The following is a 26,463-nucleotide window of genomic DNA, read 5'->3' as shown; positions in this document are numbered from 1 at the left end:
GAGGCCAGAGTCCTGCTGTTTCAGTTTTATATTTGTATTAACTAAGTTAAAAACCTACCTGCCTACTTTTGCTGTGGGACATGTGTATTGCTTCTTGAGGGAGCGCAGCTTTTCTCTGTTCACAGATTTTTTTCTATTGTAGACACAAGCACCTTAAATTAAAGGAACTGATAAAAAATAATCATGGGGGTCATACTGGATCAGTCTAGATTTTTTAACTTACTTTCTTTTATCTACAACTTCTTCAAGAGGGGCAGCAGAGGGGAAGGTGCTGATCTCCCTTCTCTGGTGACCAGCGATAGGACACAGGGAAATGGAATGAAGTGGCACCAGGGGAAGTTCAGGCTGGACATTAGGAAAATGTTCTTCACTGAGAGGGTGGTTGGTCACTGGAACAGGCTCCCCAGGGAAGTGGTCATGGCACCAAGCCTCTCTGAGTTCAAGGAGCATCTGAACAATGCTCTTAGCCATATGATTTAGTTTTAGGTAGTCCTGTGAGAAGCAGGGAATTGGACTGAATGATCCTTACTGGGTCCCTTCCAACTTGAAATATTCTACGATTCTATAATTATTTGTTTCCATTCTCTTAGTTTCAGCAGTCTCCATCATTATGTTTTGTCATGTTTGCCTAGGTATTAGTAGAAATTTATGTTTTCTAGAACGTGTAGTAATGCAAAGAACAGAAAATTATTTATTTGCAAGTCTGGCCATGCAGATGCTTTGGGGGATATAAAAAAAAGTCTAGAGTTTATATCTAAACCAGCTGATTTTCTCTCCATGTTTCCTTTATAAGAGAGGATTTCAGGATAAATCAAACAAAGCTAGTTCATAGGTCAAGGAGCAGAAATAGGAGTCTGTCCCTGCAGAAGTGCTGGTCATAATCCAGCCTTAGTCTGTGGTGGCTCTCTCTCTCTTTCATCACTCTGGTGAAAGTTAATGCATTCATGGCCCTTTAGAGGCCTGAGGGAAATATGAATTTTGGGATTTCATCCCTGTTTCTTATGAACAACTATCTGATTCAGGAAAAACATGCCCTTGACTGGCACAAATTGGTGTCCTTTTTGGCCATCCTAGCCCATAGGATGAAGAATGAAGTGACTTGCAGAACAATTTAACCTTCCAAGTGTGAGAACAGACCTTTAAGATCAAGTGGAGACAAATGGAGAATCCTTTTTCTAGAGTTATTGGTTTCTGTACATAAAGAATTTGTATTATTGTAATTAGATAAAAGAATATCAAATTACACTTCTTATAGTATTAAAGAGGTATTTTTGCCTATGTAATGGGTACTCTTGTCAGTTAAAACACTTAACTTCATTTATACATAGTGCTGGTTTACATATGCAGCTAGGATATTTCTTCAGTGATAAAGGCTGAGGGGAGGAAGGACAGACTTCCCAGCATTCATGAAGCATTCTTGGGTTTGTGTGATCCTGTCTGGAAGAAAACTCGAGTTTTTCTGGTGGGCAGGGGCATGCTTGCATAGCTGCTCTCATCTGTCAGACAGCAAAGGGTGCCTGACAAGGAGGTGTCCTACTTGGGCGTGCGCATGAATTCAGGGTGCCTGCGTTCTGTATAGGCCCGAATAAGAGAATAGGGATGCTTTTGTTTTCAACTCGTGAAAAGTGTAGTTAACCAAGACAGTGGCTGAACACCAAAAATACATAGCAGAAAGCTTTTTTGTGAAAGTGGCAATGCTTGTAGTTTTGTTGGAGAGGAATGGCTGATTTTTTGTTATTGTTGTTGTTGAAGAACTTAGCATAGAGGCTGCTCATTGTTTTTCTGTAGTTTCAAAATCTTGTGCCATATTGGAGAAAGAGACAGAAACTGACTCTGATTAGCTTTTTGGAGGAGACTCACCTCTCTGTCACACAGAATTTCCAGCTTGGAGAAATTTACCTTGTTCTTTGAGGGGGGTCATTAGCTGGAAAAATTAACATGGTACCACAAAGAGTAATCTCCAATTCACCTACAAAGAACTGGACTGCACACTGTTACGTGCACGTTGGTTTGGGGAGCAAAGCACTACTTTAGATGGCCGTATCAATGTATCTTCACTGATTTGGGGGATTAACTGCAGGGTCAGACAAAAATCTACCTGCCTTTTCTCCGCGCCCCCCCCCGCCCCGGTCTCCACTCTTTTATCCTTTCTTCCCAGCCCATGAACAAACAGTACTGCTGTTGGCCTGAAGGGATGTGTGCTTTCGGGGTGGCTAACACAGCAGTGGCATGGAAGGTGCACTGCAACAGGGGGAGGAAAACCGTCCTTCCTTGGCGCCTGGCATCTGCATGTTTTATAACCTTGCTGGCAGCTAGTGGCTCATGCAGCCAGACCAAGAGCTGTCTGCCGCCCTCCTCGCCCCTCACCCCAGCCCCTGAGAAATGCTATAAATGGTAATCCATGTGCCTCTTTAACTAGATCAGGTTTCAACACAGGGTCAGGACAGGCTTCTTTCTTCCCAGCTCTGTGACTTGTGAGACACCCACAATATCCTTGCTGACTTCTGTTCCAGGATCAAGGTTGTGTTTTACCTTCATCTTTTTTAGTGCTTTAAAGCTACAAACCCAAAACTTGTATATGATCAGCTAGTTAGGAAATGAAGTGTGTGTTAAGAAGTGTTTCAGAATAGATGAAAGGGCAAACTGAAGAGGTGGCTGTGTATTTACGCTTAAAAAAACCCCAGACTTCTGTGGAAGGCTGGAACAGCTTGTGTGGTCTCTTTGTAGCTGATTCCCTCAGTATTTGTAAGTGTATGTGCTTTAAAATCACACATAGTTTTTTTGATGTACAGTGGAAAAAGACCAAGTAACAGGCTTCCCTTAACACATACAATTAGTTTGTCATGACACAGGAGACTCTTCAGGGTACATTGAAGGAGGCTGGATCTTCAGGGTGCAGACTTCTTTTCCTTAAGTTTTTGTCCATACAGACAAAACCACAAAATGATTTTCTGCTCAGTGAAGGTCTGATAGCCCCTGAGAACTGCTCTATTCAAGGCTGCAGTAATAATCTGTTTATCTGCCGAGTACTCACAACTCGGGTGGCTCTGATGTACCGTCCACCATGGAGCTCTGGGGCAGCAGGAGCTGACTTGGGCAGGCACAGAGCTGAATTTGAGGGCATCCCTGGCATGTGGGGCCAAGGCAGAACCTTCTGAAGGAGGCAGCTTGGCTCCTACAGCATGGGAAGTCCCGACAGAGAACTGACTGGTTTTTGTAAACCGTTCTTCTTAATAGACCAGAGGGATGGCTTTAATCAAACACTGTTCCTTATTTTCCTTATGTGATACCAGCAAACACCAGGCAAAATCAGTGGGTTGCATGGCATCTCCTCTCCACTATCACCCTGATGGGTCCACTTAAAAAACTTAGAGCGATTTTTAAATCTAGGGACTTCTACATTTTGTTGTCTCTGTTTGCTGTCAGTCAGTTTGTAAGGTTTCTATATGTCTCTTCTGAAATTCTTGAAAAGACGAAGATGGAGAAATTCTTTCTATATTTAAGTTACAAGGAGGCCACTCCTTTCAGAGTAGGTGCATGGTTATCTTCCTGCTGTGCTGAGGATGGTTGTCAGGGTACATACTAAAGGTGTGCTGAAATTTTAGTAACAGGTTAAAGGGAAGTATGAAAAGGCTCTCTGGTGTCAAAAGTATTCGGTCATGGTGGGAACAGAGAAGGTTGTTTCTGCTGCTTGTGTCATGGTATGTCAGGACACGTTGAGCAATATCATCAAATGATGCTGGATCACTTGGGGAACCCCAATTAATTGGAGGCACACATCATATAGCTTATTTCTAGAAACAGATTAGCATTTCTCCCCTCTTTCCTTCAAGCAAGCTTGCTGAATAGCTGCAGTTGTGATGCTTTGTAATGTCTATCCAGCCATTCAGAGAGATAGGCTAAAAGTTGTAATTGCTGGGTGTTTTTGTTGATATTTTCTTGCTCAAATTGGAAACAACCATGCCCATCTCTTTCATCATCTAGCAACTGAGTTTTTGGTCGCTTACAATTCAGAGGAAAATAGAGTTCTTTGTATATTTACATAACTGTTAGCATTTAAGCCGTGAAATGTTTGAACTAATTCTTCTGCTCTTCAGTGTTACTGTTGCAGACTCATGTAAATGCTTAGCAGTCCTAAACATGTCATTTTTAGTATATTTTGGACTGGTTAATATGGACTGGTATGAAATTACAGCTGAAAAGGTTTTGATAAAGCTTCATGAAAATTTAATTCCTGAAGAACTTTGAAAATGAGAAGTATTCTTATGAATGGATGAATTTATTTACAATACATATATTTGGTTATAGCCCATGTAAGTGTTACAGGGTGTTTTAGCAGCTAAATATAAAATAACATATAGCAGTAAGGCTAATGGTGAAAAAGACCTTTCTTTTCCATAAAAAGGCATTTGATGGGCCTCAAGTGTTACAGCTTATTGGTTGAGTGGTCCATCAATGCCATCTTAGTAGCTATATTTTTTTCATTATTTTCTTTTTCTGAGAGCCATAGCTGCAAATTCTTTGTCTGCTTTCCTGCTCAGTCTGTTGGAATATTCCCCTGCTAGAGTTAAGTATGTTTAGGAAAAACTGACAGCAGACCAGCTTTCCTGGCTCCTCTAGTCCACTTAGAGACTTGTCAATCAACATTGTGTTAGATCCTGCATCCTGGTAGGGACTGCTCCGGCTCAGACAGCGAAGACACAAGGGAAAGAGCAAAGAGGCAGAGTGCTAGAAGCACTTCTGGTGGGGAGGGGGAAGAAGACAACTTCTTGATGATTGCAGTATTTGGCTGGTTTGTTTATCTGACGAGATTCCAGTGGGCGGAATATAATCCATCATCTTTTGAGGCAAGCTGGTAAAGTTGGTGTGGGCACACTACTCTCCTTCCCAATTCTGCTGATTGTTTCACTGCAGCACCTGCAGTGCTCAAGGACTGGGATGTTAGTGTTGTTAACTGTTTTTGAAAAGGAAAATATACATGTTTTAAATTTACACTTAAGACTTCTAGTACCCATAGTATTTAGAATAATTTTATTATTTTCTATGCAACTAACTAATCTGGCCTATTGCTTAAAATTACTTATTGGTAAATAAGGATGAACATTTGAAAGTTCTAGAAATCTGTAAGTTGGATCCATGGTGTCACCTCAGTGAGGTCAGATGAGTATAGGAAGTCCTTTTAGTCAGCAGCTGGGTCAAACTCTGCAGTGAACATGTGACATAGCTGGCAACATGTTTCTAGCTTCTGTCATGCCATTTCTGGCTCTTCATACGTATGCGGTTGCTACTCAAGTTCCTTCTGTTGTGTGCATTAGTGCAACAGCAAATCCACAGCAGGTGTGATTTATATGGCATTTGCACAGAAGGACTGTTGTACCTGTTTGCAAAAGCAGAAGGTGTTTTTGAAAAAGTTGTGTGAAGTGGTGATAGTACTGTTAATACCAAAAGCCTGCAGCTGCGCAGACCTCTACCATCATCTACTGAAGGAAAAGTCTCCTCACTGTCCGCTCCTTGTTGCTTCTGTGGCTAGCAGGAAGAGCTGTTAATAGGCAGGTCACAAAGCGCTTCATACTGCCGGCAGTTTTGTAAGCACATGCAAATGAAGATGATGTATGGGGAAGCATTTTTCCTTTTGACTTTGAAGTATCTCAGCAATGTCTAGGTGATGGTAGAACCCATGAGAATAGGTCATGTGAATTTTACATCTTCCACAGTGGTATCAGTTTATGTGGTGGTCATTTTAAATAGTCACCCTGAGATTTTATCTCTGCATAGATTAAGAGATTAAAATAATAAAGATTAAGTCAGTTGATTAAAAGTGCTATAAAAAGCACAATCAGTGAGTAAGTAAATTACTCAAGTCAAAAAAATTAAATACCAAAATATGTCCAACAAATGTGCTGCTGTTTGACTGGGTATACTGAAGACTACTGGTTATTTTTCAAAATCAGTACATTTATTCTCCTGAAATTTAGAAAATGAATAAATGTATTTATTTTAAATACATGTTTCAAAAGTTGGTTCAGTACATAAATCAGAGGAATTTGAGTCGGTGCTTTTTCTCCCCCTTGCCATCAACTCTTTAAGTAGCGTATTTTCTTTTTAAAGGGTGTGCTATTGAGAATAATCTTCCAGTAAAGGGATGTTGTAATACTTCATTAATGTCTTTAAAACACCTCGATATGGCAAGAACTGCAAAAAAACCCACCGAGCCAAACTTTTCAAAATGCTGTGATACGCACCTCAAATTATTAAATGGTTCATAACACAGAATTATTTATGTAGATGCCCCACTTTGCCTGTATTCTTCACTTAATCTTCTGCTAAAAGACATTGTGAAGCTAGATTTTTTTGTAAAGAAGGCAGGTAAACAAGTCTGGAACAAATTTTCGTCAATGAAAACCAAGAACAATTTACGTAAATATTTAGAACGTTTTTCTAATAGTGCAGTATTCTCAGAGAAGGAACATGGCCACTGCTTTGAGAAAATTAACTCTTTGATATGTTGAGATATTTCGGACTGAAACTACTGGCTGAAAATCATGAGGGCATTAGAGAAGAAAGCTCCTGTATCGTTACATCGTCTGTTGGAGTGATAAAGCTAAAGAAGTCACCTATAGAGACATCTTATGCTAGCACGTTATGGTAGGGAGATTCTAATGGAAAATGGTTTGTTTCAGTTGCCAAGAAGAGTGAGTGAACTGGTTAGGCAAACTGATTTCATAATTTAGTTGAGCTGTAATTGCAAATTTAAAGATAGACTGGAGCCTTGCGTTGCTGAGCATGGCCTTAGAGAAGGAACAAACAGTTGTACCTCTTTTCTTCCCATAAAATCAGTCTTTGTGAGTGACCAAGGAAATATAATTAAGAGCCCTCTGATTATTTTGAGTCTTTTGTAAACCATACTGTTCTCAGTGCTCTCAGCTGGCATAATAGCAGTCCAGGTGCTGGTGGTAAGAAGGGTACAAAGATTGGGCTGGGCACTGTTGTTCCATCTATTGATAGATTAACGAGAAGACATATTGCCACTAGTGTGCCCCATCTCCATCTTCAGTCACATCTGGATCACAGCCTTCAGACTCCCAAGTCACGGTTTCCTCTTGGGCAGGGAAGAGTGGGGTGGAACAGCAGTAGATGGGTTTACAACAGAAGAAGTTTAATTTGCTTGCATGTTCCCTTATATAACCCAAAGTTATATCAAAGTGTATCATAAATATACTGCAGTTATGTAGATATGAAAGATGCAGAGCAGGAAGACAGCAATGAAATTCTGATCAGCAGAGCTAGGGAGTTATTCTTGTTTTAGCTCTTCTAGCTTCTGTGTATAGTGCTTGAGGATTGGGATGTTGAATCCATCTCTAACACTTATGTAAAACTAATGGACAAGCCAAGTTTGCAGTGTCTTTCCTTGCCTCCAGCACATGCACACATATGCATGATCTTCCTCACAGAGCTCATGGTATAGGAGATCCAGGCAGGAGAACAAGGCTATTCAATTACCAGGTATTCAGCTTTTCTGAAACCAATACCAATTTATACCCACACTTTACACTAAAAGTGTGTAAGAGAAGCATCCGTGGAAATCTGCATTAGTACAGGTTTCGTTCCCTTACAGCTTACAAATGGACAACTTGCTTTTTTGCAGTTATTGATGCTCGCGTGTTTTATTTGTTCTTTTTCTCATTTGTTTAGCATGTGATCTTCTGTCTTTAGTGTTGACTCCCCTGCTCGACTTACTCAGTATTTTCGTGTAGCTAAAACATCTGATAAAGAGGTGCTGGTCTTTGCTCAGTATTTACTGTTTTCCTTTGAAAAAGAAGCTGCAGTGGACAAATGGGGCAAAGGTGACTCCCTTTCATGCTTTTTTTTATAAGTAGGCATGGCTAACACGGTTTTACTCTCTCTCAGTGTATCCAGTGCTTCTCAAAATGTGAGCTTAATAAAATATTTATAAAGCCTCTGATGGAATGAGCCATGTAAGTGCAAGATAATTCTATTAATTAGGGATCTCTCAATCTCACAAACACTAAATTGGGGAGGGGGAATTATCTGAATACAAAATGCACAGCTTGAGCCTTTTAATTTTTTGATAAATAAAACAATCTTTGATATTGAAGGGGACTGTAGAGAATTGAACTATATATAACCATATCCAGATAAACAAAAATCACACTCCCAAAAGACAGAAAATAGCTCAATACTCCCCTCTATGCTCTTGAAAAAGGAAAAGACCATTTGTTTTGAATCTTCATTGCAGATGAGTTTTTAATATACTGACTATAGCTGCTTGTGGATAAGGCCTTTGTATAATCGCACTTGACTGTAAAAAGAAGTAACAACAGAGAAACCACCTATTTCAGGCTACAGCATTTTCTACATTTAAAGCATATCCTCAGTTAATGTCCTGTATTTCTGTAACAGCCCCTGAGCTCTGTGGCAGCCAGTGGAGGGCATGCCAGGCAGAGAGGGAATTCGTGATGGATGGAGATCTGAAGTAGAGGCCTGTGCATAGGAAGGGAAGAGGGGCTTATGGTTGGGCTTGCACACGGAGCCTGCACAGGTTTTAAAGTAATAAAGGCTCTATTTAATGTGTTACAGCAAATGATCCTTGATGATTTGCAGGTCCTCTGCTGCTTGCTTATGGTGGTGAGTGAGCTATCAAATTTAGGTCTAGTGGGAACATACTTGTGCACTGAGTAATACACAGAGATCAGCCTTGTCTCCCCTTGGTTACACTCCGTCAAGGGTGTCTGACCAGGAATCCTGTTTACATTCTTTAGATAAGTGTTTAGTTTTCATTGGGGAGCTGAACAACTTCCATGCCCAACATGCAGGACCACAGTATTTCTGCTCCTGGGTTGTTTCAGTTGAAGGGCATGTAATCTTTCTGTTCTCTCTGTCCCTTCCCTTTCCAGGTTCCTTTCTTTCCTACTCCCCTCTTTGTCCCCACTTTAGCACAACAGTGCATTTTCGTTACATGTGATTGCAGGTGTGTCTGGATGAATATTAAGATAGACAAAAAAAAGTCTGAATTGCCTGGCACAATCTGCCAAAGCCACCTGGACACCAAGTCCTGTCTCTCAAGGGTCAGACTGGATAGGCACCAGAGTTAGAAAAGTCATGTAGACATGGAAAAGAGTGGATCAGCTCCATCCTCAACCAGTGTCAGTCGGTTTAGTTCCTGTTGTGGTTTGAGCTCAGAGGGCAACTGAGTGCTCAAACCAGGACAGTTCCAAAGGAACAACGCTTCTGCATTAATAGTTTTGAGCATCCTTATTTTATATATAAAGTTTGGTAGCTGCTGTATGTTTTGTTTTGCTTTTAAATTCTGTACAACTGTATGAGAATTTTAACTTCCATTGTTGTGGAGAAAGGCTTGAAAACCTGCATGCCAGCAGCTGAAAATAGCAAGCAGATCATGTGAACTTCAGAGTTGTATACATGCATTTCAAATGTCACAAGCTCTACGCAAAGTTTATGGCATGCTGAATATGTCTCATCATTTGGAAAAGATGGGTTTTGTATCACTTGAAATTCTGGACTTGTTGCAAGGTTTTGCAGAACTTGTAGATGAACCTGTTGTCTAAACTAGGAATAAGTTGATTGAATTCTGAGGATTAACCCCAGAGTAAATATGTACAATATCAGAAGACTAAAAATCATTATTTCCTTTTGGCACCTCTCTTCGTATATATCATGTGTTATGGACAATAATGAGGAATATTGATAAAAACAAATATTTCTTTAGGTTGAAATAATCAAAAGTGCCATTATTATTAAAAGAGGGGGGTGTTGTGAGACAGGAGGAGTGTTTGTACTGTGAACTTTATCTTCCTCTTATATTGATGGTATAGCTCCACCTTCGGGAGAAGTTTCGTGATGCGTTTAATCCAAAGTGTGGTCTGCTGAGAGCAGAGTCCTGGTACCTTCCCAGCCCTACCCTTTGTTCACTGCCACCTTCTTTGAGTCAGGTCTAATGATTGTGTAGTCCCATGGGGAATCTCACTGTAACTGATGACTGAAAATCAGTATTTGGGAGGTTAGTTCATGGTCAGAACGTCAAGCGTGATCTGATGCACTGAAAAGTGGTGGAAGTACACGGTTTGGAGAAGAAGCTCTCAGGCGCAGCCTGCCTTGAGACTAAGCATATCAAGAAAATACATCCTTAGTTTTGGGTCAGCTTCAGTCTAGTATTGGCATAAAAAGGTGGTGTGCTGTAACCCGTGACCATTCCCATGAGCTCCTGTGTGGCTTGCAGCTGGAGTGGCACACACTGCTGTTGTCTCCCCTGCTAGTGCCAAGGTTCAAGGAGCTGCACTGTATGCGATTTTGGAGAGCCAGTGCAGCTGAAATTACTAGTATAGGGTCAGGCTAGTTCACCACGCAGCCGTGCGTCCTCTTGTGCTGTGCAGGAGAGCTGGCAGGAGATGGCAGAGCCGTGGGAGGCAGGAGCCTTTCAGGGCTGGCAGCCACCGGTGCTTACGTTAGCTGGCAGTGCTTGTGGAACAGCAGCCATAGCTTTCTGTCCTGCAGGAGAGCAGCTGCCTCCTGGATTTAATTTCCCCAATTGGTGTGCCAGAAGTTTTGCCAAGCATGCAGCCTTGCCACATGGTGTGTAGGAATGGGTTAATTTCTGAGTGAAGAAAAGGCTACCTACCCTCTAGCTGTGTTTTCTTCTTCCATGCAGTCAAAAGCTCTGTGTGTTGCTAGTGTGTTCTGTCGCTAACCTAAAATTCCCAGACTCGTTGATTAGTGAAGCTAGACAGTAGACAGGGTCCAAGTGGCTAACCATGTGAGAAATTCAGTGACTGTAGGCTACTGTTAATTAACCTAGAATCTAGCAACATGGCATAGTGTCTGTGTGATAAGTTATATTATCTTCAGCAGCTCAATTAAATCAAGGAGTGAGACACAGAGCAGACATAACTCGGCAAAATAAACAGACAACTTGACTCAGCCTTCATAATTTGGTGCGACATCACGTAAATAAATGCAATAACTTGTTTAGCATAGTTAAGTAGTTTGCTGCTCAAAAACTTATTTGCATGACATGTGATTTTGAATAGGTTAAGTTGTGGCAAATTAGCTCTGTGCCTTCAGTCTAATGTATTCCACAGAAAAGAGTAAAAAAAATCCTCCACCAGAGAGATGTCATTTATAAATTGAAATTCTACATTTGTTTTCTATAGCAACAAACTGGAACATATGGTTTCCATGTTTAAATGATTCACTTTCCATACCATTGCTGTCATGTTAGCATTTCTTGATGTGTGTGTGAGATAACGTTAATCCTGTAATTGCTCTTAATTTTGACTGTTATTCTTCCATTACTTACTAGACTGTTCTGTCTAAAATATGAGTGTACATCTAGATTGTAGTCTTCTGTATTTAAAAGAGATAAAGCTGTAGTCCTCGCCATGGTTCAATGTGGTTTCTGTCTCTAAAATCATATTGAGTCTTTGGTTGCAGGAAGTGGTTTGCACTCACTTTGGTGTGGGTGTGTAGACTGAAAGTACTCAACTGTGCTTTAGTATCCTTCTAAAAAATAAGCTTCTTAGTACCTATACCTATTCCACTCATAGGGGCCTGAATTCCTATGTAGGATGAAGTTTATACTTTTGGGCGCACTGTAGAGTTTTATTGCATATCAAGACTTTTTGGTCATTGTTTAATTGGAAGGGAGTAACAATTTCAAGAAGTGGCTGTATTTTGAAATGTTTGCACCAAAAATTGCCACATATCAGGTGTTGTGTGTAACTCCCCATTGTGAATGTTGTTGCTCCCCCGCCCCAGGCAACTACACAGCAGCAAACCATGGGACAGGCACACAAACAGTGGCTGTGAAAGCCAGTGAACTTGGTTCATAGGGTACTTGCATCCTCTGTCCATGTGTCCACTCTAATTTACAAAGATGGTCAGTGCTTTATGTAAATAAAATGTTTAAGCCAGGGAGGTGGTCATAAGCAGCAGGTAGATGTTCCTGTCTTCCCTGGAATCCAGCCCAAATGTCAGCCCAGTCCTAGGAAGGGGGCTTTGCTGGTACAGTCCAATCGGTTGGACATAGTCAAGTGGAGAGCAAAGTCCTTTGCTGTTTTCTCCATCCCCCTACACCAGACTGTTAATTCGAGTGCTACAGAGAACACAAGATTCCTTCCAAGACCAAAAATAAATGACTTGGAGAGACTGTCTCTTCAAAGCACCACCTGGTGATCCCTGCAGTAATGATACACTCACATACATCAAGTATTTCTGTGATTTCTGTTCAATTCAGACTAAGGAAATATTAGGGTTTTGGAGTTATAATTACACTGAAAATTTTTTTAGGTTTTGAAGTAACAGAAATTGTCATGTTCCACTAATAGCCTTCTAAAAAGCAGATGTACTGAAAGCAATCTGGTAAATAACCGATTCATTCAGTTCATTGGCTTTGTTAATCTCTGCTTCAGATTTTATTCACACAAATCCTCTCCACTTGTTGAAAACACCATTGCTTGCAAGCGTGATGGTGTTAGGTGGCCCTTCACTAGTAGCTTTGAAGATACACCAAGGTGTGTCATAGCCAGATCTGGTTCATTGTCACTTTTTTCAAAACCATCTACTAATGAGGTGATTTTTTTTTTTTTTTCCTTGTTTACATGAAGCACAGTTTCAGACTAGACTCTTCAGGCACACGCCTTGCTTCTGTCAAAATGCTGCCAATAATTTCAGTTGAAGAGGATGGAGCCATGCATGGGAAATGCTTCACAACAAAGCTGATGGATGGATCTGGCATAAGCTTTGTTTTGTACTTCTGTTCTTGGATGAAGAGCTAAGAAAATCTCATTAATTTCTTGCTTGATGAGTATAGTAGATGTAATATTCTTCTCAAGCAGGCTTTCTGTTGTGAGGATGTGAATGATGTTGGGGCTTTTTGCTCCGGGTGCAGTGTTTAAGCTGTCAATAAATAAAAAATCACAGTAGGAATTTGGAATGTCTTCTTGTGTAACTGAGGGAAGGAATTGCACCTGCCTTCACACTTTGGTTCGTTCTGAACCTTCTCCTTGTTTTCCACAAAAGTAACCTTGTGCTCTGTAATCTGAAAAAGCAAAACTGGAAGAGAACCTTAATTTAAAAATATTAAGAAAGTCAGAAAGCTGTGCGAAGTATGTCCCAGACAGAACTGTGTGTGACAATGCAAGAAGTGTCCCCACAGGACCAGCTTTTCTCTTGTCCCAGAAACTACTCAAATCCGCTCCACAGAGATGGAAACCACTGGTTTTCTGACAGCATTTTCTTATGGTTTGTTTGGGGCTTTTTATCCTATAATGGAACTAACAGAATTGCTTATCTTGCCCAATGAGTTTCTAAACTAGTTTCAGTTGTGTAGTTGCATTTAACAAGTCAGGATTTCAGCATCCCCTTTGTATTTAAGAAGTGGGTTATGACAGCGTGCCTCAGTGCTCAGTCCCAATTCAGTGAAAGAACTTGATGGAGGGTTACAGAATAAACATTTAAATCAAGTCATTGAGGTCACCCCTGCTTTGACACAGGCAAGTAGAAAGAGCCTTTTGTTCCACAGGGAAGTACAAATTTAATATGTTAGACCTTTATTCTGAGGAAGGGATACTGCTTTTCAGTGGTGTCATGGTAAGTAGAAATCGGCATCATGTAGTGCTAAACTGAAAATTAAGCATATGACTAAGGTCTGCTTTTTATTTGTTAGCCTAAACCTATAAAACTTGTTCGGATTCAAGTATAATGTCTGTTTCTCAATAGGGAAATTTCATTGTAAATGTCAGTGGAAGATCTCATGTGTGTAACTGGCAAACAGCAACACTGGTGACAATAAATAGTGTCTAGCTCTTATTTAGGGCTTTACATTAGTGGATCTCAATTCATTTCGCAAGGAGGGAAGGATTATTAAAGACTATTTCAAGTACAGAACTGAGTAGCTTTCAGTGAATTTTCCCTTGTGTTGTTTCTGTGGGGAAGGGGTTTTTGCTTTGGGGGTTTTTTCCCTACTGAGAGATCTGTGACCTGTGTCCTACGGATGCAGTATGTGTTCAGCATGGTGTGATTTGTTCACCAGCTTACGTGCCTTTCTTGCCTTTTGGAAATCGTGTATTTGATAATAGCAGAGCTTACATGTGCTATTGTAGAGGGGTTTGAACCAACTTCTTTTTCCCCTGCAGATGAAAGTGGCATGCGGAAGGAGCAGTATACACTGAGGGATTTAGTGTCAGGCAATCACTTCTCTAGAGGATTAAATGAAGCCTTCAAAAAGGCATCCTTTTCCCTTTTACTTACAAGATTCGCAACCCAAACTGCTGGCTCTGTTCATGGGATGTTTTTTTACAAAAAGCCTTAAAATATGGCTTCTTATGTTTATTTACTTGGATTCTTCTCTTTAATTTGTATATGCAATAGTTTAACTCCTCCACCAACTAGATGATCAGCTGGCAAAGAAATGTTGTTCTGAAATGGAGCCCAGGTAAAGCTATCAAACTGGATGGTAGCGTGAGCTAGAGTACGTGTCTGTAGAGCAGAGGAAGAAAACCACATTGCACAATGCCTGTCTGCTTTTTCAAATTCTGCTATTATTTTAAAAAGCTGTCCCCCACACGTCAGCCACCTCTTGTTAAAAACAAGGCCTCTGACCAAGAGTCTTCATTGAATAAGAATTACAGTAATGTTATCCAAAAGCTCACAGACTGGGAACTCCTCAAAACTTGGCATGGGAGGAATTTTTTTTGTTCAGCTGTTGTAGAGTTAATATATGCGGCTTCTCAGGCATGAGGGGACTAGGGGAAAGAAATAGGTTGTGAACATTATTGTTAATCCAGATGCTTAGAAATGAGCAGTCATGTTTTCCCAAATTATACAGCTGATTCAAAAATAATAATGTATTTTTTAAATGATGCCTTTGGGTTTTGTGCCTTCCAGATAAAATGCTCATCTCATTTTCATGTTTTTCTTAGCTATCCCAAGAATTATAAAATTACTATTTAAAAAAATACCAACAATTCCTAAATACACTTCTTTCTTCTTATTTCTCGAGTTTTCATTGAAACATCTAGCATCACCAGAATGGGAGAATTTAGTAGCAATATTATTCATGTAAATTGAATTCCTTCTTTCCTGTGCCCTCCCTCTGCTCCTGCTAAAATGTTGGAGTACTTTGGCAATGTAGCACCGTGAGGGATGACAGTGTGAATGATAGTATCAGGTAAGTTTACTAAATGCCTCTAAAAGCAGGACTACAGAGTGTTCAGTACAAAGGCAGAGATGAATGTAACAGTTTAAAAATTGCGTTGCCCATGCAAATTTCAAAACAAAAACTTGATTTTTTTCCCCCAAAACTGTGCCAGCCTCTTCAGGAAAGGTAGGATTCCACTCTGAAATTTCAGTATGAGCAACAAACAGGGGGAGCTTGAAGCCATGATGCAGCACAAGAACTATGACATAGTAGCTATAACAGAAACGTGGTGGGATGCCTCACACAACTAGAGTGCGGCAATCGATGGCTAAAAGCTCTTCAGGAGGGATAGACAGGGACGGAGAGGTGGTGGAGTGGCCTTGTATGTAAGAGAATGCTATGACAGCTCAGAAATCAAGTATAGTGATAACGGGGTTGAGAGTGTTTGGATTAGGTTAAGGGCCAATAAAGTGGATCTTGCTGTGGGAGTCTGCTATAGACCTCCCAACCAAAGCAGTGAGGTGGATGAAGCTTTCTATAAACAGTTGGGAGAAATGTCGTGGTCACTTGCTGTTGTTCTTGTGGGAGACTTCAACCTCCCGGGTATCTGCTGGCATCACAGCACAGCAGAGAGAGAACAATCCAGGAGGTTCCTGGAATGTGTCTAAGATAACTTCCTCACACAGCTGGTGAGTGAGCCGACCAGGGAAGGTGCCCTCCTGGACCTGCTTCTTGAGAACAGGGAAGAGCTTGTGGGGGAGGTAAAGGTTGGAGGCCGTCTAGGGTGCAGTGATCATGGGATGATTGAGTTTTTGATCCTTGGAGAAACAAAGAGAGGGGTTAGTAAAACTGCCACCTTAGACTTCCGGAGGGCAATCTTTGACCTGTTCAAAAGACTGATTAACAAAATCCCTTGGGAGGCTGCCTTGAAGCTTATGGGAGTCCAGGAAGGCTGGACATACTTCAAGAGGGCACAGGAGCAGGCTGTTCCCGCATGTCGAAAGACAAGCAGGTGGGGAAGGAGACCAGCTGGCTAAACAGGGACCTTTGGCTGGATCTCAAGGACAAAAGGAGAATCTATGACCTTTGGAAGAGGGGGCAGCTCTCTCATGAAGACTATAAAGATGTAGTGAAGCTACGCAGAGAGAACATTAGGAGAGCCAAAGTGCAGCTAGAGCTCAACCTGGCTACAGCTGTTAAGGATAATAAAAAATGTTTCTATAAATTCATTAACAGCAAAAGGAGGATTAGGGAAAATCTTCCTCCTTTACTGGATGCAGAGGGAAACATGGTAACTAAGGATGAGGAAAAGGCTGAGGTGCTCAACGCCTACTTTGCCTCAGTCTTTAGCAGTGGAACCGGCTGTTCCCTGGACACCCAGCCTCATGAGCTGGGAGATGGGGAGAGGAAGCAGACTGAGGTCAGCACAGTTGAAGAGGAGGTGGTCAGAGACCTGCTACACCACTTGGATGCACACAAGTCTGTGGGACTGGATGGGTTACACCCAAGGGTGCTGAAAGAGTTGGCAGATGTGCTTGCCAAGCCACTTTACATGATTTACCTGAAGTCATGGCTAACTGGGGAGGTCCCATTGGACCGGAGGGTGGCAAATGTGACACCCATCTACAAGAGAGGCAGAAAGGACGATCCAGGAAACTATAGACTTGTCAGTCTGACCTTGGTGCCAGGGAAGGTCATGGAGCAGATCAGCTTGAGTGCCATTAAAAGTCATATAATGGACAACCAGGGGATCAGGCCTAGTCAGCATGGGTTTATGAAAGGCAGGTCCTGCCTGACAAACCTGATCTCCTTCTACGACAAGATGACCCGACTATTGGATGAGGGAAAGGCTGTGGATATTATCTACCTGGATTTTCGAAAAGCCTTCAACACAGTTCCCCATAGGATTCTCATAGAAAAACTGGCTGCCCATGGCCTGGATGAGCGTACGGTCTGCTGGATCAAGCACTGGCTGGATGGATAATCCCAGAGAGTGGTGGTCAATGGAGCTAAATCCAGCTGGCAGCCGGTCACAAGTGGTGTTCCTCAGGGCTCGGTGTTGGGACCATTTCTGTTCAACATCTTTATTGATGATCTTGATAAGGACATAGAGTGTATCATCAGTAAGTTCACAGATGACACCAAGTTAAGCAGGCGTGTCGATCTGCATGAGGATAGGGAGGCTCTACAGAGAGACTTGGATAGATTGGATCAGTGGGCCAACGTTAATGGGATGAGCTTCAGCAAGGCCAAGTGCCAGGTCCTGCACTTGGGCCACAGCAACCCCATGCATCGCTACAGGCTTGGGAGGTGTGGCTGGAGAGCTGTGTGGAAGAAAAGGATCTGGGGGTTCTAATTAACAAGCAACTGAACATGAGCCGGCAGTGTGCCCAGGTGGCCAAGAAAGCCAACGGCATCCTGGCTTGTATTAAATAGTGTGACCAGCAGAAGTAGGGAGGTGGTAGTCCCCCTGTACTCTGCACTGGTGAGGCCACACCTGGAGTATTGTGTCCAGTTTTGGGCACCTCAATACGAGAGAGATATCGAGGTGCTGGAGCGAGTGCAGAGGAGGGCAACGAAGTTGGTGAAGGGCCTGGAGAACAAATCCTATGAAGAGAGATTGAAGGAGCTGGGGCTGTTCAGTTTGAGGAAGAGAAGGCTGAGGGGAGACCTCATCACTCTCTACACCTACCTGAAAGGACATTGTAGAGAGGTTGGTGCTGGTCTCTTCTCACAGGTGATTAGTGACAGAACAAGGGGGAATGGCTTTAAACTCCAACAGGGGAGGTTTAGACTGGACATTAGGAAAAAAATTTTCACAGAAAGAGTGGTCAGACAGTGGAATAGGCTGCCCAGGGAGGCGGTGGAGTCACCATCCCTGGATGTGTTTAAGGGTCGTTTGGATGAGATGTTGGGGGATATGGTGTAGGGGAGAACTTTGTAGAGTAGGGCTGATGGTTGGACTCGATGATCCCAAGGGTCTTTTCCAACCTGAATGGTTTTATGATTCTATGTGTTTTCTGTGCACGTAAAAACATTTTCGGTCATGGCAGTATCCCACCACACTTTAGTCAAGAAATAATCCTCCATTTTTCATAATCCTGAAATTGATCACCCAAATTGCTCATGATGATACATCATGATGAACAGAAACCAAAACTCCTAGAAAGGATCAGTAAAGTAAGTGTGCTTTGCTCTGTCACTGGTATTCCCTGAGACTGTTGTGTTTGCCTCCTGGCTGGCAGGCGAAGGTTAAAACCTTGATTGTTGGAAGGCATTGCTGTGCTGGCATATCCCAACAATGGGGCATATACCCAAGGCAAAGACTTTGAACAGAAGACTGAAATTTCCCTCAGTTTGGGCTCAGACAGTTTTGATTTCAGAATAGAATCCATTATGATTTGCAGATGGGAGAGGTGATGTTATGGAGGAGGGAATTCAGGGGAGCTCTGCTATTTCAGCTACAGCTCACCTCTAACTACTGTGTTCATATCAGAAAATTAGAAAATGTGCCTAAGTATTAATAAAAATTAAGTAGAATTTTCTGTGTTCACTGTACAATTTAAGGTCTTGCTTCCAAATTATATGCTGTTCCTAGTTTCCAAACTTTGCATTAAGTGATGTAGAAAAGACTATGTCAGCCCTTGTGTATGTTACTTACCATGTTGCTTTGTCTTCCCTTTCCAGCACTTACAGAACCCTGCAAACTTCCATAATGCAGCAACAGAGCTCCTGGACTGGTGTGGAGACCCCAGAGCCTTCCAGAGACCATTTGAGCAGAGCCTGATGGGTTGTTTGACGGTATGTCCACTCCCTCTGTGGCGATGGTTCCTATCCTCTGTTTTATATATGTCATTTTATCTTAGACACGTGAAGCCAGATCCTGTTTGACTCCGTTACTTAACAGGAAGCAAAATGCAGTAACAAGAAGTTAAATCATAAAAGGGGAAAACATTTATATTTAGTTTACTTACAAATGTACAGGCTGGGTTACTTGAAATGCATATACAGTATTTATTTTCATGGTTTGAAATTGCTAAGCAAGCTGTGTTCTTACGCCGTTGACAGACTTTTCAGGCATTTATTTTCTTTTGCTCATTTTTGTTGGATCTGGAGGACTACCTGTCTTCTATCCTAAGTATGCTGTACTTTCAGCTAAACAGTGTCTCTGACATGCCTGTTCGGCTTACTTTATTACAGATACTGACTGCAGGTCTAATCCTGACATACTAATTCCAACAGTTTTATTACCTTCAGTGTTTTTCTTTCCATCCACTCTTTATTAAGACCACTGTAGTTTCTAAAGCAACTTCACTATAATGCATTGAAAATATTTTTTAGTGTGTACACAACAGCATTTTTTGTTTTGAAAGTTTTATGTCCCATGCACGCAGGAGCAGGATCCAGTCCAAAATTGTTATGTGGATTCAAGACGTTAGAAGAATTGAATTCTGACTGGAGTAGGAGTGCTCAAAAGCTTCACTGCAATTTGCAGAACAAACTGATATAAATAAATATCACAAAGGAGATAGAAATTTTAAAATTATTAATGAAGAGACCATCGTTGTATTTGTTGGGGGTCAGAAGTGCATGGATTATTTTCATGCACTATGTAGCTGATGTATATAAAACAGACACTGAGACTGAGATTTAGTTGCCAGAAATCCAAATGTTAAGGAATGGCTCCATCTTAATGTGCTCAAGTGTATAGCATCCCTCAGATTTCTACGTCAAAAAGTTAGAACAAATCCAGTGGTATAAGGAGGTACGTATCATTCTTCCAATCAGAAAAAAAACTCCTAAGATAATATATTTAACAATTTCATTTGAAGTAAAAGTTATATATAACCTCAGTGATGAGAAAATGTACATAGGATCTGGTGTGATCATAAATATATTTTATTTATACTTTTTTAAATACTGTAATAGCATTTTCAGGTTAGCATTTGGGAAAGGAGACGTTCAGCTCAAGTATACTTAGGCAGCCTGTGCACAGTATTTCTCTGCAGACCTCTGCTAAAGCATTGTAAATCTGACCTACGACTTCCTTGCTGTTTAAATCTTTTCTTTCTACATAAGCAGATCTGCAGTCTTGCCCAAGTGCAGGGTCAAAATAAGGTCTGACTGTCTTCATAGAGCGCAGGGAAAGCGGGAAGGAAATGCTCCGTAAAAAATAGTGAGGTAAAACACCCAATACCTGGTTATCAGAGTTTATTGACATGAAAATACTATCATCTGATGAGAAAGGAAGGAAAAAAATCCTTATCATCTAAGTACTGTTAAGATTTGGACAGCATGTATTGCTTTGCTTCATACTCCTCCCTGAAATTTGGACAGGGTGGCATGAAATCCCCCTTTCCCAGGCTTGTTATGGGAGAGCACTATCTGCACTGTAGGACTGACTGGCAGCAGCATCTTTATCACATGTTGTAATCTCATTGTATTTCTAACAAGGAAAAAACATGGGAACTTAACCAGTTGGCTTGTTTTGTGTTAGATAAATACACGGGATTTGCAGAATGCATATAAACTGCAGTGAATATGTGTTTCTTCTTCCTAAAATCCCTCTAAGGAAGGTATTCTTTAATTTCTCACTGTGTACATCCTTATTCCTGCTCCCCACTAAACAGACTTAACTACATGGTTGTACCCCAAGAGGTTGACACTTCCCGTATCTTCTAATAAGTAGCAGTACAGTGGGCAGGATTTCCTTTTTTTTTTTTTCCCCTCCTTACAAAAATTCTTTCTGTTTGAGCTTGCTCATATATAACTTCTTTCTAAATAATATTTTCTTCAAAATTTAGCAAAGGTGGATGTTGAGGCTTGTTGTCCTCTTAAAGGAAAATGTGTTTATCTACCTTTGTTTAACAAACATGATGGAACTTCAGTCTGTTTCCAGGGAAATTATTCAGAAAGTTGCAAATAAGTGAAAGGCAGCTGAAATACTGGAATATCATGAGTAAATTTAACATTAACTTGCTTAGCTGCATGTTCTGTACTATCAGGAGTCAGTTTTTCTTAATGCTCACAAAGTTTATCAATGTTGTTCTTTGTGAAGATTATGCTAAAATAAAAATGAAAAATCAGTATGAAAGTCTGTTCAACCGCTGAAACAGGCTTATTGTTTTATTTTGCCAGTCTTTAAAATTACCTTCAAAACCAAATTCCCTTAAAACTTCTGTACTTTTGGATATGCTTTTTAAAGCAAGTAGTCTCTACCATCATTACAACATTTGAGCTGTGTGGATTCCTAAAGGCAAGTGCATTTCATTCTGAAATTCTACAAATAGTAAAAATGCTTGCTTGCTTAGAAGGCTCCTCCTCTATAGTATACAGAAGGATTTTTTCTTTTATGACATTCTGTTCTGTTACCTCTCTAACCAGGGAAAAAGGGGTATACTAAACTGTTCTGAAACCATCAAGGGATATGAAATCATCCTATCCTACTAGTGCATAACAAAGTATATACTAATCCAAATTGAAACATATTAATGTGCCATGACTGCAGAAGGACAGGAGGACAGGCACTCTCAGGAATGAGTAAACCATCCATTCATACAGTGCAAACTTTAAATGCATCAGATGTAATGATAGAGCATCAAACCAGATCTCATGAATTTAATCATACCTCTGGTGTAACAGATTCTTTGCATTGTTTAAGTCTTATCTAAAATACTTTTGCAAAAAATAACCAATTAGATTTAATCCTGTTAATAAAAAGGAAAAAAAAATATGCTCAAATTCTTGAAATTGTGCTTTAATTTAAGAAGTGGTTGTTAGAAAGTAGTTCTGTTTATCCTGTGCACCATCTTCATGTCGGCACTGTCAGTAATTCAGATTCACTTTATAACACCAGTATGTTTTTACTCCTGTTGCCAGTCTAACAGACCCTGAATGGATACAAAAGAATGGTTTTAGAAATACTCTGCTTGGGCATCAAGAGAAAGGCTTCTAGCTTCACTTACTGTTTTCTATAATAATATATAGAATAAGCTGTTACGGAATGCTTTTTGTGCTTAAATTGTAATGCCAGCACTTACTGAAATCTTGACGACTTGAAAATTTCATGAGTTAGCCAAACAGCACCTGTTGAATGTCAACACATTTCTAGCATTCGTTTTCCTTGGTGATTGTTTTCTCTTTTAGAATAATAGATGTGCACAGTATGCATACTGGCTATTAGCAGTAGATAATAATTTTTATGTATCAGCAGTAATTGATATTACTGGAGTTACGATTGCTACTGTGGGCTTCAATGACATTGTATACAGGATAATAGGAGTGGTTTTCTTATCTCAAGAACAAACTCAGGATTTGGTACAAAATCTGAAATTTTACCAGAGAGGTGTCTAATAAGACATGTAAACAGGCTTTGTTTAGCTAGTTAAATACTTTAAATGATTGCTCTTTTAGAGGTGAAATAACTTCTGTTTGTGATAAAAAACTTAGGCTAATGCTGTGAAGACCTATGAATAAAACTGGAATAATTCTGTGAAGTGCAAACAGTCAAGGAGAAAAGGTTTAGGGTACACAGGTAAAGCTATAGCTTGTGCTGTAAAAAGAAAATACTTTTTCATGAACTAAGCCCTAAAAGCTGTGCCCTTTCTGGCAAAAATGTGTGTGACAGCACGTGTATTGCCATTATGTTCAAACAGTTTTGACAGTCACTGATTCTAGACCTTACCTTTTTGTGCTTCACCCATTACAGAAAATCACCAAAGTGAGTGGGCAATACAAGTTTATAAAGAAAATACATTTCAACAGATAAATAGAAGGTCAAGGAGGGAGGGGTAAGCTTTGAATAATATTTTTTTTCTTTCAAGCTACAGGCTAAATGAAAGTTCCCTTAAACAGCTTTGATGGAACTCATGCAAAAGAATTATCATCTTTCTCAGAGACAATAAACTCTCTTCTAACTTGCCAAGGAAACCTAGGTGTTATTTTTCAACAGCAGTTATTTTCAAATCAAATAGAACTGTCTGTAGGCCAGAAACTGAATTGAAATTGTTGATTCTATAAATTACTGAAATTGCAACGGATACAGTGTTCTTTGGTATGTAACATTACTTCTTGCATAGTGTTACAGGGAGCTGATTGAAATAACCTCCACTTTACACAAACCAGACATAGCTATGTTTGTATTATGATGAAACAGTTTCTGATTCTAGCCTTCATAGTTTATAAAGTACTTTGGGATGAGATTATATTATTGTAAGGCTAATATTCTTGATAAATTTAAGAATATAATTCTCTAAAAATGTGCTGTATATGGCATTACCTTACTGTCTTCTGAAAGAAATCGCTTTGGTTACTACACACAGTTAAAAAAAAAATAACCCTAGTTTGGTTGGATGAGGTTGTCTCGCTCTCTTCTGCCTTTTCTCAGATCCACTCTAGTCTTATCCCATAGGTCTGCTCTTGCCAAGCAGTTTAACATGTAAAGATCTTAATGAGGGCATTGGCTGTCTTTGGTGTTGATGCTGCAGCAAAAATGGAAAGAAGGGGACAGCTGAGAGCAAAATGGACAGATTTACAGACTTATCTTCAGTGGAGGACAATAAAGGCACTGCTTTGTTCTCTTACTGCGCTTCAGCATTAAAAAGCACCAAGTTTGTTGTTCTTCAGGGCTCTGAACTCAACAGCTGTGTGCAGTTACTCTGTAACTGTACCTAGAGGCTTAGTCTAAGAAATTAAAATCCATTGCCCCAGCAGTTTTGGACAGTAGGAGGAATTGAGGTAAGCAGGCTGTGCTTACCTGGGCTGGCTCTTGGCCAAAGCACTGAATGTAATAGAGCTTCTCTGGTGAAAACTGGGGTCTCTGATCACCATGGTTAGGACCTGGGCCTCTCTTTCCATCCAGAAGATGGTACTTCCTACCCCAGTTTGTCCACAAAAGCCTATGCTGAAGTAGTCGTTAAATATGCCTTTTTCCCCCCAGTATCATAATGTTCTAGATTTCCTCTCCAACTGTTGGGTCTACCACAGTCATCAGAGGTGGGAAACTCACCCATGTTTGTTTTAGAAATGTTTCTCTTTAAATTAAGAGAGTAACAGCACACAAAGTGGTAGTCCTAGTTGGACTCTTTCTGAAGATTATGGATTCCATATAAATCTTTGTTTCATTTAAATTTGATTTAATATGAAATTATGTATTATTATTAATTATTAAATTATGGATTTCATTTAAATCTGTGCTGCCTGTAGCTCTTACGAGATCTCTGTATTGCTGAAGAGAGTTGCTGAAATAACAAGCATCTGTGTTGAACTGATGGAAGTATCTGGTATAGGTTCACGTTTTAGTGGTACTGATACATGAATCAATAATCCTTTGAAATGCCTTTCTCTTCAGAAAATCCTGGAATTGAGACTGTTGAGATTTTTTAGGTCATTTTAAGAAAAAAAACCTGCTCTCAGTTTTATAATACAGAAATCTATTTTAACTCATCCAATATGTAATGAAAAATATAATAGATTAAAAAATACATCTTTTTAAAAAAGGCAAGAACAGTATGTTTGAATAATGTCAAATTTCTACAACGGGATGCCTCAGCAAAAACAACAAAGTTGAGCTAATGCTAATGTGTTCACAAGGTATCTGCTGCTACATTGACTTCACATCTGGCTGGGTTCATTCTGTTTAATGCAGAAGAGTATGTAATCAGAAATCAACATGTGACATTCAAAAAATCAGATTTCAAATCAGGTTAGGATCCAAATGTGAGTAATCACAGATGGAAGAGTTGGTTCAGCATATTTATACCCAGAAAATGGCAGGATGCAGCTGCCCATTGGAGCCCTAGAAACGTTGCATTTAGTATCCAATACTTCCAGAGCAAAAAGTTCACAAGGAAGAAATTCTGCTTCTGTCATCTTCTCCATGTGTTTGTTAAGCACACAGTTTTATGTGTTTGCAGTGCATCACAGTGCTCCAGGGCTCTGTACGTGCTGTACCATCAGAGTACAGCCAGCAGGCACAGAACACTCTGCTTCAGAGCAGCTCATAATGCTACCAAATAACTCAGTATTACTGGCTGTCCTATGACCTCATGGTGTCCTAAAGCCCTTTTCTTGGTTTCGTTATTGGTCAAGACATGGGTTATTTTACAACTTTAAAATACTTGTTTGAGATGTGTTGCTGTCCAAATTAAAATGCTTTTGGAATTCCTTTATCACTTTCTGATGGCTGTGTGTTTCATCCATTTCATTGTTCAAAGTCTGCCAGGAGTCAGATGGCCACAGGATTGGAGTGACCCCATGGTCAGCTTGTTTAATTAAAGCAAAATCCCTGCATCCTTCCCTCTGGGAGAAAATTTCAGATGGAGAGGGTTGAGTATAGTGACCTGCTCTTTTATGTTTATGGTTGTTAGAGACTTGCAGAGGAGAGGAAGAGGATGCAAAGGAGGAGATAGACTTATTCTGCATGGTTTACTTCACTGTTGCAGGAAGTGTCAAGAAAAGTAGTAGATGGCAGGGATAATGGTTTATTTTATTTTGAACATATGGTCCTTATCCACCTAATGGGGTGGGAAATATATTTTAAGAAATCTCTAGTTTGAATACAAGGGCTCTGTAGAATCTCTTACATTTGCAGAACCTACTTAGTGTCTGTTTTCAAGCATCAAAGGCAAGAAACTAGTTAATGATATATAACTTTACTCACCTGCTTTGCTTGTCTGTATTGTTGAGGCAGCCCTTCTGTAACTGGAGTGTAAGAGTCTCATCTGACTAGGACTATCAGATCACAAAGATTTCTTCTTCCCTCCCCCCCCTTTTTTTTTTTCTGTTTGAGGCAGATCACTATTCATGTCGCAGAATTCCTCAGTTTGCTTCCTGTTTATCTGATCTTTGTGTGTTACTGAGGGGGAAAAATTACCATCTACATTGCAGAATTCTAATTACAAAATTTCTGCTGTAGTCTTCAAACTGCATTCAGATAATTTCAAGTATGCACAAGTGGCTGAACACAGAGCTGTCTGAACTAGCAATCAGCTGGCATTTTTAGTTTTGAGCAGCCAGCAAATTGAATTGGTAAAATTCATTCTGATGCCAGCAGGGGGGGGTGCTCTTGACTGCTGCTAGTTAAGAGATTCATTGAAAGTGCAACATAATGGGAAGGGAGTTTTGTAATAAGCAGTCATATAGCTCTCTTGATTAACAGGCCTGTTAGGTTAAGAGGTACATTGTTCCAGTACTTCGTGGTGTGATGACAAGAAGGGCAGGGAGTGGAGCTTGCCGTGGTGTAGCTTCTTAGCCTTGCAAAAGGAAAAAGAAGAAAGAGAAGGAGGAGG

General features: G+C 40.4%; 1 protein-coding gene across 9 annotated transcripts in view; it reads left to right on the top strand.

The window, feature by feature from the left end:
* The window catches only part of ZMIZ1 (zinc finger MIZ-type containing 1), a 360,810-nt gene that overhangs the window by 195,613 nt on the left and 138,734 nt on the right, over positions 1-26,463 (top strand). For all 9 annotated transcript variants that reach the window (XR_012623945.1, XM_074830534.1, XM_074830533.1 and 6 more), the window contains one exon: positions 18,863-18,976. Coding sequence is in view for 8 of the 9 variants with exons in the window: in XM_074830534.1 (XP_074686635.1) it covers positions 18,863-18,976 (114 nt within the window). In the remaining variant the exon portion in view is untranslated. The remainder of the gene's footprint in view (positions 1-18,862; positions 18,977-26,463) is intronic.

Source organism: Strix aluco, chromosome 7, assembly GCF_031877795.1.
Source record: "Strix aluco isolate bStrAlu1 chromosome 7, bStrAlu1.hap1, whole genome shotgun sequence".
Taxonomy (NCBI): domain Eukaryota; kingdom Metazoa; phylum Chordata; class Aves; order Strigiformes; family Strigidae; genus Strix; species Strix aluco.
This window is presented reverse-complemented; position numbering and strand designations above follow the sequence as displayed.